Source organism: Diplotaxodon limnothrissa, linkage group LG14 (genome assembly GCF_057381915.1).
Source record: "Diplotaxodon limnothrissa isolate DT_005_m linkage group LG14, D_limnothrissa_male_GT1.1, whole genome shotgun sequence".
Classification (NCBI taxonomy): domain Eukaryota; kingdom Metazoa; phylum Chordata; class Actinopteri; order Cichliformes; family Cichlidae; genus Diplotaxodon; species Diplotaxodon limnothrissa.
The window spans coordinates 34,025,084-34,040,248 of NC_140609.1; the positions used below are offsets into that span (position 1 = coordinate 34,025,084).

General features: G+C 38.5%; 2 protein-coding genes across 2 annotated transcripts; both read right to left on the bottom strand.

Annotated features, from left to right (window-relative positions):
* Positions 1 to 2,345: 2,345 nt before the first annotated feature.
* Positions 2,346 to 5,974, bottom strand: stoml3a (stomatin (EPB72)-like 3a). Its single transcript, XM_085370781.1, has 7 exons — positions 5,899 to 5,974; positions 3,811 to 3,914; positions 3,586 to 3,658; positions 3,376 to 3,458; positions 3,057 to 3,260; positions 2,640 to 2,774; positions 2,346 to 2,540 (listed from the first exon to the last, which is right to left on the bottom strand). The coding sequence occupies exons 1-7, from the start codon at positions 5,972 to 5,974 to the stop codon at positions 2,346 to 2,348; spliced, it is 870 nt and encodes a 289-aa protein (XP_085226907.1).
* Positions 5,975 to 6,981: 1,007 nt separating this feature from the next.
* On the bottom strand, positions 6,982 to 12,521 carry slc25a15a (solute carrier family 25 member 15a). The gene is made up of 6 exons (XM_085370895.1): positions 12,467 to 12,521; positions 10,326 to 10,584; positions 8,338 to 8,478; positions 8,070 to 8,245; positions 7,825 to 7,983; positions 6,982 to 7,103 (listed from the first exon to the last, which is right to left on the bottom strand). The coding sequence occupies exons 1-6, from the start codon at positions 12,519 to 12,521 to the stop codon at positions 6,982 to 6,984; spliced, it is 912 nt and encodes a 303-aa protein (XP_085227021.1).
* Positions 12,522 to 15,165: the final 2,644 nt, after the last annotated feature.

Here is a 15,165-nt window from a genome sequence, read left to right on the forward strand (position 1 = left end):
AGGTTAACACTTGATCATCGCAGTATGAAGCAAAGTCAGTTAAACTTCAGGAATAGTAGTCTGTCCGGTTAGGAAGCAAAAAATTATTACTAATCAATTTAATCTGCCTTTGTGCAAATGAAACAACGAGAAAATCTCCAAGAAGGTAAAGGTTTAACACGTGTTCACATACATCTTTGCTTATTCCTGATCCTTTCAGAATGATTTTTTTACTCCAAGAGTGTGGAGAAGACCCCAGGGGTGATGGGCTGTTGTATGAGCAGACCTGGACAGGCCGTAGATCTGCTCCTTTGTGCCTTTGTGCAGATTACTAGCAAAGCCCTAGAAAATGACCTCCAGTATGCCATTGGTAACGTTGCTGCCTGTAACATCATCCAGCATGACTGGGTTGACAGTAGGTCAGTGATGGTCTGGGGAGGCAGAATTGCACAGGTCCTGCAAAAAGACATATCGAGACTGTCTTGTGACAGTATGTTCAAAAACATGTACATGAGTAAACTGCCGGAGGTCATTTTGAGGGGTTCTGGCTCCACCTGTTCTTCCTTGCACTGAGGAGCAGATACTGGTTTTGCAGCTAGGTTGATGCCCGTGCTTTAGCCCCTGTTCTCTCTTAATATGACCCCTCTTTTCCCATCTTCTGGTGCCATCCTGGAGGAGCTGGGCTACTTGTGCAGGTACAGTCTCATGCTACCAGTAGTGACAGTGACACAAGCAAAGAGCAAAACTGCAGAAAAATAAGAAAGGATAAGAGAAGACAGCAGTGTATGGTCACCACATGCAGCATCATTCAGTGTTTGGTGGATCTTCTTGATGCTTCTCCAGTGCTGCTGGTTTTGCTTCCTTACTGGACAGTCTAATTCCTGACGTCTAGCTCAGTTTGTGTTATGCTGTGATGATCAAGTGTTCACTTTTTTTTGTTGTTGAGCAGTTTATAAACATGTCCTACAAAGTGAACATGCAGACTACATAGAAACCACCAAAGAGGAAATCATTGAATACAGCAGTTCATTAAGTACTGTAGCTGTCATATGGTTGGACTTAATTGCTGCCGAATCAGCCATAAATGGTGCAGACGTTGCAAAACATTTATCTGTTTTGTTGCATTTTAAGATTATACTGTCAGGGCTCTGGCAGCTAGCTGAAACTATTGCTGTTTTCTCTGTTGATGTTTATTATTATTTTGATTGTTTGTGTGTGTTTTCACCACAGAAATCTTTATAGAGAAAGAATTAACCGCAATTGACAAAAAACCCCAAACTGATTACATTTCCATCAAAATAAGCACGAGAGTCTGATTGCAATGTTACCTCATTTCTCATTGTAGAGAATAATCTCAGGTCTTGAGGAGAATTAAGAGTCATCAAAAGGAAGCAACTGCCTTTTTTTGTATTGTATTTTTTTTTCATGTTTACATATAACCACCTGTCTCAAATGTCTGTTTTGCCAGATAACATTTCTAGAAATTTTATTTGGATGTAAGCGTTCTGTAAAAAACTATTTTAAAGAGCCTAACACAGTCAGGAAATGCATAATAATTAAGTGAAATGGGATTTTATGACATTAATACATTGTAATAAAGCAGGCTTTCTTTTATCCATTCCCTCAGACATAAAGTATGGAAATCTGCTGAAATAGGGATTTGGTTCTAGGTGAGTTAAATTTATTGTTAATACAAGTTGATTATGTTTAGCTTCATCGCTGGTGGGTGTTTTGAAAGGAAGTGGAAATGATGGCTCTCTCCATCAGGTACTCTGATTGCACTGAATGCCTGTGTCCTGTGGACATGACCTTGTACTCATTTACCGAATGTTTGTCCGACACTAGAATAAGAGGTTTTGTTTACAGTTTATGTCCAATGTCAGAAAAGGTTGCTGCATCGCCTTGCTTCTGTTGTTTACATGATTTTTGTTCCTATTCAGTATTTCAGAAACTCATGCGCTGGATACGGTTGTCTGAAAGCATGCCTTTATAAGGTTTACGTGCATTGTTTTGACCTTACACTTCCTGCACATTTATTTATTGTCATCCCTCAAAACTGTAACTGTAGCTTAGCTGGTTAACATATTGTGGTGAATGATGAGAAGTATTGTCTATACTGTATATGTTGCACTTTGTATTTAAGTATTAAATCACAGCAAGTATACACAAGAAGGGAGAGCCTCTTTTTAAGGTTAATAAGTAATAATGCAGAGCAGATTGCAGCAATAACCACATTAGGCCTGCATTTAAAAAAAGCTCTCACTGGAGCTTTCTAAATGTAAACATGGTAATATTGCAAAAAAACAAAACAAATCTGCGACAATCTGACTTGATTTGAATTATATGCAACTTGGTTGACATGAGATTCATGCCTTCCAATGCATGAAATGTTGTATTATATCTATTGGCAGAGGGAAGATGATGGTGGAGTTCTTCTCTGCTGCGATGGTGTTGAGAGTCTGAAGGTATCTTAGCTGGAGAGCTGAGGGTGAGTCAGCCATTACCAGAGAGGCTTCTTTCAGAGCCCTGGAAGCATTCATCTCCCCCTCTGCAGCAATGATCTGAAATATAGGCAGACGATCAGTATCTTCTGATGTTTCATTTCTGGGCCTGAATACATGAAAAGGAAATTGAATTCAGTCTTCCATTCCTCTCATTACCTTGGCCCTGGCCTCCCGGCTGGCTTCAGCCTCTGCTGCCATGGCTCGCTGCAGCTGATGAGGCAACTTCACATCTTTGATCTCTACACGCTCCACTTTGATACCCCATGGATGAGTGGCTTCATCCAGGGCTTCCTGCAGGGTAACATCCAATATCAAACACTCTAGTCACAGTTATAGTTTAATAAACAACAAATCAAATACTTTATACTCTACAGTGAGAAAACCAGTGGCTTCTACTTGTTCTAGCATTCTCCTTGTGGCCAAAAAAAAAAGTGTTCTTTGAATGGCGGGTGGGAATGAAGGAGCTCTAAAAGTATCTGTAATAAGGCTTTTCTTACCTTTTTTAAAGGGTATGCTTATATATAAATGTAAATGAAAATTTTTGTAATAGGTGTAACAGCACTTTATCCTCACTTGCATACTGAGTGAAATGCCCTCTCTGTCAGATAGAAGTTCTGCAAGGTTTTTGGTACCAAGGACATTCCTCAGAGTGGTTTGAGCAAGCAGTCGAGTAGATGAGTGCGCATTGGTCACATTAGCCACCGCTGAAATGGGGCAGTATACACGGAAGTAAACCACACCATCCACAGACACTGTCACAGAGTCTTTCGTTAGGATCTGCAAATGTTTACAAAAATTGCAGTTTATTTACTGACAGAAACTACAAATGGCTTGTGATGCATGAGATAACAGAGACAGAGTGCTTTCATAATAAAACAAAGCAAGAATATACCTCTTGAGGAGGGATATCAAAGGACACAGTTCTCAGATCTACTTTCACAAAGTTATCGGTGCAGGGTAATATTAGGAAAAGTCCTGGAAAAAGATAAAAGGCAGTTCAGATGATAATGTGGAGTCAACTTCCAAAGCCAACCGTTTTATTTTTCCTTTTGGTTTCTGGGATGGCTTAACCAAAGTGTTTGTTGTATATTTAACCACAAACCTGGCCCTTTAGCTTTTCTGTCTGTGATCCGGCCGAGTCTAAAGATGACAGCTCGCTCATACTCCTTCACTATCTGAATGTTGGAGACAACCAATCGCACAACAGTAAATAAGAAATACAGAAATATAAATGGAGTATTTTTTTCATGGTATGTATACACATCTATGTGAAGAAATAGTGATTAAATCCTAATAAGCAGTGCTCCGCAATGAGAATATACTGTACCTTGACACACATAAATATTGTGAGTGGAAAGGTTACTATTACAAAGATGATGGATATGAAAACCAACAGCCAACCACAGCATCCCAGTTTCCCTGAGTTTTTATCTGCAAAAAGAGCAGAAGCACTTTACAAGTTTTTAAAGTGCAGGGTATGTACAATATCTTGCTTTTTTTTTTTTTCATAGCTTCATTTCACATTTAAATTCAAACCATAAGTTCTTGGTGTTACTTTGATGACATAATTATCCAGTAATATGCTCCACTGGGACGCCACCTTTTATTAAAGGTGACATAGAACATTAGTGCCGAGAGATGTAATGGATCTACACTGCTCCTATTTCACTAATGATGTAAATAATTTCTAAGGGAAGGCACGTAGCTTAAAATCCACATAAGTCACAAAGTGTTGTGCAAACTCACTGAGCTATTCAAATATCATCATTAAAACACTGAGATGTCACTCTCTGTGTCATATACAGGGTGGGAGAGAAAAAAAAGTCTTTTCAGGAAGACTTTCAGGTGAATCTTTTAAACAAGACACAAAGCTAATACATAACTACGGATAATTTAATTTATTTACTTCTAATATTAAAAATACGCCAGCCAATTATGATAAATGGTGACGACTAATGCTTTTCTAATGAAAGGCCATGTTATTGAAATGCAATAAGTGATGTTAAAATAGAATGTGATTAAGATGTATATTAAATTAATATGCCAAATGATTATGTAGGTTAAGGATATTTGGGTAAATATATGGTAATTATTAATTCACTGCTTTCCTCCTTTTCACAGTTTTTGGAGCTATGATTAATGTGTTAAAATATTACTATAAAAATAGCCCAGTACAAATTATAGGCAAAAAATAAAATATTTAAATATCTATGCTGTGCACTGAAGAGCCGGTATTCTTATCAAATTTACTTACAAAAGTCTTGAGCCACCCATCATTTCTTTATATTTTGTCCTGAGAAACATTTCACCAGGCATGTGAAGGCATGTCTAAGGTTTTCTTTGGACATTGGCTGCTTTTCCTCTCATTTTCTGTCCAGTCCTCATTTTTTTTTCTTTTTTGTCATGCTACATAATGCTAATGTATGAATTATTCAAGCATAAAAAGGACCCTAACTCAAGGGATGGACCAGTGTTGTACCTACACATGAAACACAACTTAAACCAAACACTTGGCATATTTCTGCGTAGTGTGTCCTTAAAAGTGAACAAGTACAAAAGAAGAAGTGGAAAATCAGTGGCAACAGATCATATGGAGAAATGAATCCAAATTGGAAAATTGTGATTTGAATTCAGTGTCTACAGCCATCTGTTAAACATGGTGGAGACTTTGCAATAGTTTGGGTCTGCATTTCATCTAGTGGTGTTGGAGATCTTGTCAAAACTGATGAATGCATGTGAAAAGTACTATCAGATTTTGATCTAAGCACAGTGTAAATGCACTAAACGTGTTTACAGTATGTTTGGCTTAAATAGAAAAATGCACAATTCAACCCTACTGGTGATGTATTGGCCTCCCCAAAGCCTGGACCTCAATATCACTGAAGCAGTGTGGGAATGGAACAAAAGACAGCCAGCATCCAAAGAAGGGCTTTGAATGTCCTTTACGAAGCCAGGATTCCTGAGGACTACTTAAGGAATGCTGAAGAATAATATATTTAGGGGTGGATGTTGCTCAGGATGTAGAGCGGGGACATCTGTTAATCAGAACGTTGGTGGAGCAATCCTAGCTGCTCCAGGGATGGCTCCCCCGGCACAATACTGAACCCCGAATTGCTCCCAATGTTAAATAGAAATAAATCCCTTAGATGTAGAGAAAAGTGCTTTTGCCTTACAGTATATACTATACTCCCACTGTACTTTCACACATTTTTATATCTTTTACTGTACACATTTCCCTAGCAAATTAGAAAGAAATGAAGTGAGGCACAAGACTTTTACACAGCACAGCTGTCCTATGCAACTCCTACAATTCTGGACTCTTTAACATAAGGTTTCTTGGAAGAAAAATCAGCCCTTATTTTATATCCCTTATTCTAAAAATAAACATTCAGAATGGGTTATAAAAAGTATTTACCTTCAATAATGCCATCATTTTTCTGCAGTTTATCCTGTGTGACCATCTCTGCTGTGCTGGATGTTGTAGAAATCATTGGTTGTCTGTGATCGAGCAAGCTAGAACAGTACTGCACTTGTTTACGTGTCTGTTCTCTCTGTGGGTGCGGTCTTTTTCCCTTAACACCGGTTGCTTTCTACAACAGTGAGGCACGCTTGCCCTGTAAGTCACCTTTAGGTTGCTAAGATGTAACATGAACCATTTTTGTTTAACCAGGATCTTTGTGGCTCTTGTATTGAAAAGCTATCTCAGTCCTGCTCTTGTGCTTTCGTACATTTAAGTTCAGCAGTCTGTCACCTGAGTCCGTCACATGAATAAATAATTGTTGTATCCAAGTCATGAAACATGAGAGGTGATGTTCAAAGAAGATGATACGTAGTTTTCCTCGCATTTTTCCCATGGATTCCCCAAGTTTTTACAAAATTAAGGATTATTTATGAGGTTTAAAATTCTATTTCATGGAATATAGATTATATTGAACCTTACACGGAAAGTCATTAGTCTGGCAGTGTTGGGTCTACTGACTTTTTGGACCCTTCATGAAAAGATTCACAGGAGTTTCTGATGTGTTTATTTTTCAATGTTTCTCCTGTTTTTTGTTTTCACATGTATAACTTTATGTTCTGTTTTTTTTCTAGGAAGAGTGGGTTTTTTGGTTTGGGGGTTTTTTTGGCCGTGGAGATCCTGAAGTTTTTCACTTTTTTTACATTACATTTTTATAAAATTGTAATTTAAATGCATTTGCACTATCTTATGACACATGCTCCAATTTTATTAAAGTGAATGGGCCAAAAATACAACTGTAATTTCTTTTTTGACTTGACAAAAGAACAAGGTCATTTTCAAGTGCAGTGTTTGTACTGCCTCTTTTTTCCTTGAGATCTTAGTCCAAATAACTCACATATGATTCTGTTTTTATTATATTTATATATTACAGTGTTTCATACCACTGGGTCACACACACTAAAAATAAAAAAGAGTTGGCAAAAATAAAGGTTTTTTTTTTTATTAAAATATTTGCTTTGGTTGGAAAGATCCATTGCATCAGGCACCAGCGGCATCCATCATTAACTTGCGACTAAACTCATAAGCCAGGAAGAGGGCTCCGTTGGCGGGGAAGGTGCGCACCATTGTAGGAGTTAAGCCAGAGTACAGAGCAGTGAACCCTGTCGGGACAAAGAGGAAAAGCTGCACAGACTGTTCTCTACAGATTAAAAAAAAGAGCATGGACCAATTAGCAATATTTCAAAATGACAGTCTGTCAATATACCCTTATCACACAGATAACAGTTATTAAAGCTGCAATGTCACAGAACAGTGTTTTATAGTGCATTTATCTCTGATATGTTACATAAGGTTATAAAACATTGTCTCTCACAATAATTGTTTTCAGTTTTTACTGTTACCCACCTCCTATGAAGTGGGGAGGTTTGTCTGCTTAGATATTGTTTTCTGATTCTGAATATTACAGCCTGGCATCAAGATAAGGGCCTACTTTGAACACATGTGTGTCCTATTCTATAAGCCAGTAGTAAAGGGTGCCAAAAGCAAGGGTTAAAGTCCCAGTTTAAAGTCCACACCCCACATTCTTTAAAGATTAGTTACATGTTGTGGGTCAGAACCATCCCCATCTTCAATTGTGGCCTTCAATCGGATCACAGCTACACACTTGTAAAGTTTTGTGACCTACTGCTGCTTACACTGCTGACACTATCATATTTTTTAACTTACGTTCACAGACATAAAGAAATATAACACATGCCAATATATTCAAAATGGCATTTGGGGTGCATCCTGCAAAAGTATGTGTTCCCAAGACTACAATCATCACACAGAGAATCAGAAAACCCACTCATATTCATCTGTGCATACATGTTCAAACCTTACCCTCAGTGCGTATAACACCCATGAAGGTCTTGATGAAGCCCTCTTGCCTCCCTGCTAAGGAGTACACCTGGATCCTGGACTTTATACAATCTATTGGATAGACCACCAACCAAAGACATCCTCCTGCAAATCCCCCACTGAACATCAGCGGAAGAATACCTGCAAAGGCAGAAACTATTTTGAGTCAAACATACTACAAACTCCAAAAATACCATAAATACAACAAGAAGATGATATAACCATACCTATACCATCTTTGCTTGTGCCCATGTGTCGCGCAAATGTGGACCGACACCACTCATAGGCTCCAAAGAAGCAGAAGTAACCAGGAAGTTCCCTCATGAAGGTGGACATCAGTCCTTGGTAGAATCCTAACGGGCCATCTGTCTTCAACACGGTCTTAACCACAGTCCACACTGTGCTGAAGACATCCCAGAAAACAAAGTCTAGCACAGCTTTGGTCAACTAAAACTTTTCTTGTCGTAACAATGTCAGGTTTTTAATTCCACTTACCTTTTCTGTCCTCTTGCCACCTTGCCAGATGCTTCCATTTCATGCATGGCCTGCAAGCGACATTTCACCAGCTCCGTGGGGCATATTGCCATGGAGGAGAAGATGGAAGCTAAAGACCCTGCAGATGCCTTCTGAAGATCACTGACGAGCAATGACAAGTACAACAAAAGTTAAGAGTATGAAGAGGAAAGGGTTTTAATGTACATACATCCCCATCTTCAATTTTTAGAACTACAAAAAAGAGACTGTTTTATTTCTGCCTCATGCAGCCAGTGCTAAGGTTTGCTCTGACCGCTGATACACAAATAACTGGCATGTGTCCGACGATCAAGAGCTCTTAATGGATATCGATTTAATGACTGTTCCCAAGACGGTTTTCCAGTGTTGTGATTATATCACTCATTTGGTACGGAGATAAATGCGCTAAACCTTATGGATTTTTAATGTGATGAGTCTGCTTCTGACTCTACTATGCAAAAGGTTTGAGTCACACTCATTTCATATATTTTGCTTCCAAGGTGCCAGGCTTTTTTTGTAAATTTTAAAGTCATGTTGAGCAATAGTTTTCCAAGATTCTTGTACCTGATCAGTTTCACAGGAATGTTTTTTTTTAATTTCCTTAACACTGAGCTATGAATCATTCAAAGATAAAAAGGTACTTAACTCAAGAGATGAACCAGTGTTGTGTCTACACATATAGCAGACATTCTTAGCAAAGAACCAATTCTAAACTGTGTCTTTAGGCAGAGAAGCAGCCTGTTACAAAAACACAATCTGTTTCAGCTTCTTTAGTTGAATTTATGAAAAATCACAAAGATAACAGAGTTTGACAACCAAAAACAATGTTTTTGTGCAGCGAAGGCGATTCCCAAAGAGCTATTAGAGGAAATGCAAAGGTTATACGCATTTAAATATGCCTTACTAAAACATATACTTTTACAGCATTACAGATTTCCTGCTTTAGGAAGCTCAAATCCAAGTTCAGGCAAGAGGCTGAAAGGTCAAATAAAGATAATGTAAGCTGTATTTCATACTTGATACAATTCCAAATTCCATTATCAAAATTAGATGAACAGCTTAGGAAGAGAGTGACCATCTGAAAATTAGCAGCTACACTCATTTGGGCCTTTTTTGCAAAAAAAAAAAAAAAAAGGCTCAAATGAGGAAAAAGTTTTCCTTGCAGTTACATCAAAGAAATATTCTCATCATTTCTAGTTTTTTCTTATGCTAATCACTGTTTACTGTGACATAAAATAAAGATTTAGGTTGTGATAAATGCAATGTGGCACAACTGTAGAAAAAGGTATTTCTTAAAGTGATCAGACAGCTCAAAATACAAAGCTGGTTAAGGAAAGTTATTTTAAAATTGCAATTAGTTTAAAGCCCGTTTGGCTGAGCATGATTTCAGTGGGTTCAATGTGTAATATTAATGGCAGTATTTTCATTATAGTTCATTGAATGACAAAAAAAAGCTTTTTCATTAAAATCAAAATGAATATCCCAAACAACTTAAATCCTTTAAAAATGCTCCATCAATTTTAACATTTGTCTCTAAAGAGCGTCACTGAAAACCATTTCTCTTCATTTAGTTTCTATTTCTGGCTGCAATAGATAATTATTATTGTGGGGAATTTACTTAATTATTATTCACTTTATTATTTCATTCTCAATTGCCAAGAAAGACACTTAATCTAAAGTTTTAAACTGTGTGAGCACACCCACTTATGATTATGATGTTGCATCTCAGTACATGATGAAATGCTTTTCTGCACAGGGAGTGAAAAGAGGAGGCAGCAAATCACAGAGCGGAAAGAAAATGTGGAGGATTGAACCCCCGAAAATGTCTCAAGACACTGAAAACTGAGAGTCCTGGTTCACATGAACATTTAACATCAAATTGTGCTATACCCAGCTGCTCCTCACTGAAGTCTGTTACATATTATGCAGGTTATTATGTAAATAAATAGTCAGAAATATCTTCTTCCAACCTGAGATCAGCGCCTTTGTCCATCCTTGACATAAAGCGGACGGCATCCTGGCAGAGCCCATAACTCAAGAAGAGCACCGCGTTCTCAGCGATGTTGGCTATCAGGGCAGGCGTTGTGCCTTTGTAAAGACCACGGAGTCCCACCTGCCGGAATGTTGAGATGAAGCAGTGGATGAAGCCGCGGTACATTGTGGGAAACGTCTGCATCTTCACCTTTGCTGTGTCAAATGGCTGACCGCTCAGCACGCAGGCTGTGCCACCTGAGTGGGCATCAAGACGTGAATAACTGAGAAGAACTCAGAGATTAAAAAGTATTGGAAATCAGACTATAAAAATATATGTAGATGTATTAAGATACATATGTGTGTGTGTATAATATTTGATCTTAAGAAACTGTATTTTTGAGGTTTTAATTATTTTTTAACTGTTCCTTTTTCAGGGTGGAAGAATTGTACAACATACATCATTAAAGACTTTAAAAAAACAAAAATTGGGTGCACAGGTTTGAATTTATTTTCATGTTTCTCTAATACACACAGTGTCAAAAAACATATACAAGGTCAAAATCTATACACATACCCCCATTAGTATTTGGTAAGCAAACAGTGCAAGTTACATCTCAACCAGTTACACCTTTTGGTAGCCATCAGCAAACTTCTGGCAGTTCTGGCTGAATATTTGAGCACTTTTGTTGGCACAATTTGTAGAGTTCACCTGGTTTATTGCTCTTTGTGGATTTAGCTATCTCGGATTATTTCCATTCCCTATACTGACAGTATGCAGTATGTATAACTCAGTGAATTGACCTCGCCTAACCTTGATGTAACCTAACACTGACCATAAACACCACAGCCGCTGTGCACCAGTCCAACACAGTGCTTTACTGTAAATTCACAGTATGGCAAAGCAAACTGGTTTATCCTGCATGAAACTGTGTTGTACTTTCATGCAACCTTTGAATAACACGAAGTAAAAAGTACACACTTAGCAGTGTTTTTTTTTTTAAATATATAACTTCAAATCATATACAGATCCATTATCTGATTTAAAATTAAGAACATTACATCTAAGCTTTAAATTTCCAGTTTATCAAAGGCCACTGAGCAGTCCTTACCTTTAAATATAACCTGTCTTCTTCCTCTCCCTTCTTTTCTTTCTTACATCTTTCTCCATCTCCGAGTGAAGTTATCTCTCATTCTCCCTGGGAAATACAGCAGCTGTACCTTTAGCTTGCAGACACACTGTGTGACAGACTGCTCACAAACAGTTTGTGTGTTTGCTGATATTTGTTAGGCCGATTGAAACGTTGCATTTGAAGTTATCTGCCACTTAAAAAAATGTTACTCCCTTTATGATCACTAGTTAGATGCTGAAGCACACATGACATCTGCACCAATCAGTTACAGATTACTGAATCTAATGGGTGCTGTCAACGAAATCCTTTTTTATGCTGGCAAAGAGAAACAACCAGTTGTAGTCAGTCATGATCACTAATGAAAAGTTAATAGGCCATGTCCTTGTCAGGTTAAAAGACATTGTACAACCTTCAACAAGTCAGATTTTAGTGGGTGATTTAGCATATCACTCTCTATGTATACTTTTGAACCTGTGCAGATAAGAGAAACTCCAAAATAAACCCAAGCCTATCCATATAATTACTGCTTTATTAAAAAATCATTAAATACATATGTTGTGCAGTTATTTCACCCCAGAAAAACCCCCAGCTCAAATAAATCATTAAAAGCTGAAAATATCCATGGCATTCATGTCAATGATGAGTACAGCATATAAACCCTCTGACCTCTGACTAAACTTTAGATAAATAACTGGACATATACAGCAAATGGTGTTAAAGACGATCAATACTGAAATAGATGTGGCCTGCTTCCAATCTTTGAGCATATCCCAATTTTTGAATTTTGCAAAATTAACCTTCCTCACTTCTTTACGTTAATAATTGAATGACAGCTTGGACTAAACCGTTCACCCCCACACTGATGGGATCAGGTAGGTGTTATGCTGTGATCCTTTTGCTGCCAGGGTTTGGGTCACTTTTAAAGCAACACAAAGCTGGTCCAAGTGATTATCTTCAATCTGATGCGAGTGGCGTGAAATACGGCCGTGTCTTTACGTTAAACTCACCTGCAGCTCCAGCTGAGAAGTCGATGATCGCCTGAATTACAGGATGTGGAGCCATCGTGACTTTAAGGACACGAGCCTGAAAATATCCACATGGTTTTCATTCATTTCACCTTTCCCTAATCTTTTTTTCCACACGCAATCACAAAACATGACATTATTCGCAAAAGAGATTAAAAACGAGCCTTAGATGAGAAATAAGTTGTTTTAACAGAGGAAGTCAGTAAAATGAAGCACCTAGAAGGAGCCCGTGGTGCTTACCTGTAATCTCTTTAGCGTAGGTTAATCCTTCGCAAAGAACAGTGGGAGCATTTAACGCGTCGCTGTACTTTCACTCCACCTTACGACACAAGTTCCCACATGATCTGACTTCGCAGAAAGGAGGTAGCTGCACATTCAAGAAACACAGGACATAACTCAGACGTAATATTATTCATCCGTGCTGTTGTCCGTGGGAGCTCAGTGTTAGTTGATGCAACAACATAAAGTATTACCGTTTTGTCGATAAGTTCATTTCATTGGCGGGTATTTGTCCCGTCCTACCGAGCGCAAAACGCTCAAGGAGTTCACGCTACAGAGAAAAAGACACACTCAGTTAAACACACGGTTTCATTCTTAAAATTAAGTAATTGGATAATAGTTTAATTATATGAGATATAGATTAGATATATGATACACTACTGATCACCGAGTTAAAGTCATATTTGGCAACAGGCTCTATTTTTTTTTAACTCAGTCTTGTGACATTTCGCTGATTAGAATGAAATAGCTTTCTGCATCGTAACATCATCTGTGAATGATGTCTCGATAGATTTAACAGAAGTATGAATATGCGGACCGGCGTGTCTATTACAAGTTTTGTCGTGATATTAAGAGGAAGACATCCCAAGATTCTAGTACAGTGGAGTACTTTATGTGATAACGTAAATCCATCGTGTATTCATTCCACTCACGTACTCGAATAATTGCGCAATGTTGACGGAATTATCTCCCCCGAATTTACTCATCTTGTACTTCCGAATTTATGCCAGTAATGCCCCGTCTGACTGTAATACCCGATGAAGACCACAAGGTGTCCCCCTACTCCACAGTTGGCTTAAGACACCAGACAGCTTCTGCTCCAGCAAACAGTCTCAAAGTGGTAGAGCCACAGATCATGAAAGGAACGAGTCCATTTACTTCATTTTTTTAACCCCCAAGTTTGTATTTTCCTTTTTACCATTTGAGAACATTTTATAAAGACCTTACTTTTATTAGCATTTTTGCTCATGAAATGATAATTAAAACTATAAAATGTGTACACAGCGCAGATTCTGTGACAAATCTAGCTTATTACCAGGTCATCCAGGGAGGCATAAGTATCAAATTAATTATGGAATCTTTTTTTGGTTAATAGTAAAGTTTAGGACGAGCTTGAGCAAACAAAAGTACCGCCTGCAGCCGACAAGCATTAAAAATAGCCCTGTTTTAGCCATCAGTGCAGCCATTTATATACTATTTATATCCATCCATCCATTCGCTTCCGCTTATCCTTTTTCAGGGTCGCGGGGGGCGCTGGAGCCTATCCCAGCTGTCATAGGGCGAGAGGCGGGGTACACCCTGGACAGGTCGCCAGTCTGTCGCAGGGCCAACATACAGGGACAGACAACCATTCGCACTCACTTTCATTCGCACATTCACACCTAGTGACAATTTGGGTTATCCAATTAACCTATCCCCACTAAGTGCATGTCTTTGGACGGTGGGAGGAAGCCGGAGTACCCGGAGGGAACCCACGCAAACACGGGGAGAACATGCAAACTCCACACAGAAAGACCCCGGCCTGATGTTGGAATTGAACTCAGGACCTTCTTGCTGTGCGGCAACAGTGCTAACCACCGTGCCACCGTGCTGCCTTACTATTTATATGCTAGTACAATAAACATATGCACATATTGAATTTAAAGTAAAAGTAGCTGCGATATGTGCGAAAATACGAATATGCATCAGGTAAGTAATTCCCCTGCTCCTTGTTATCACAGCTTGCACACACAGCACATGTAAAATCTACCCACGGATTCTCAGTAATGTTCAACTAATGTGACCGTCCTCGTGGATTTTTGAGGTCTGCTTCCTGACTCACTGTGTGACTTTTGGATCTAAAACTTGCGGATGCTCGGCGGAATCCATTCATTTCTCTAATCACGTTTCCCGAGCAACAGGCAGCCACACAGCCCGCAGAGCGCGATATTTCCAGTTCAGTGCTTAAAAATTGGCATCGTCCAGTTTTAGTGTGAACCAAAAATGACCCCAGGTTATAAAGACGCTCTGATGGTGCGCCAGTGTAGACTCTGGCTGTATGTTACTACACACGCTACAATTACTCTTACAGAGTCTGTAGTCTGCTTTCAATACTAACAGAATATTTAGTTACCATTGCTCTTATTTAATCGTAAATAATGAATGATTTAGAGTTGCTAAGTTTTGACCTAAATACAGGATATTTAGGGGAAAGCAATGGATATAATTCTTCTGTAGAAATTACGTTAAAATTTAAAAAAAAAATCTTCCACATTTGCTCTCCACAGGTTTACTTTTTTCATTTAGTCTTTCGATGCAGTTTATTGGTGCTTTTCGGCTGTCAGTCAAATGTGGGCGGTGTCAGCTGACAAATGATACTTCCAGTAAGTCCTCACAAGCTGTATGTACAACAGAGTCAACAG

Bases quoted from the DNA above. Each gene is read 5' to 3' on its own strand.
- stoml3a (XM_085370781.1), bottom strand. From the start codon at position 5,974: ATGATTTCTACAACATCCAGCACAGCAGAGATGGTCACACAGGATAAA. The intron at 3,659-3,810 runs GTACAGTATATT...TCCAACATTCAG, and splicing joins CAATATTTATGTGTGTCAAG to ATAGTGAAGGAGTATGAGCG. The intron at 3,459-3,585 runs GTTTGTGGTTAA...ATCTTTTTCCAG, and splicing joins CAGAAAAGCTAAAGGGCCAG to GACTTTTCCTAATATTACCC.
- slc25a15a (XM_085370895.1), bottom strand. From the start codon at position 12,521: ATGGCTCCACATCCTGTAATTCAGGCGATCATCGACTTCTCAGCTGGA. The intron at 10,585-12,466 runs GTGAGTTTAACG...ATGCCCACTCAG, and splicing joins CTTCTCAGCTGGAGCTGCAG to GTGGCACAGCCTGCGTGCTG. The intron at 8,479-10,325 runs GTTGGAAGAAGA...ATTGCTCGTCAG, and splicing joins GACAAAGGCGCTGATCTCAG to TGATCTTCAGAAGGCATCTG.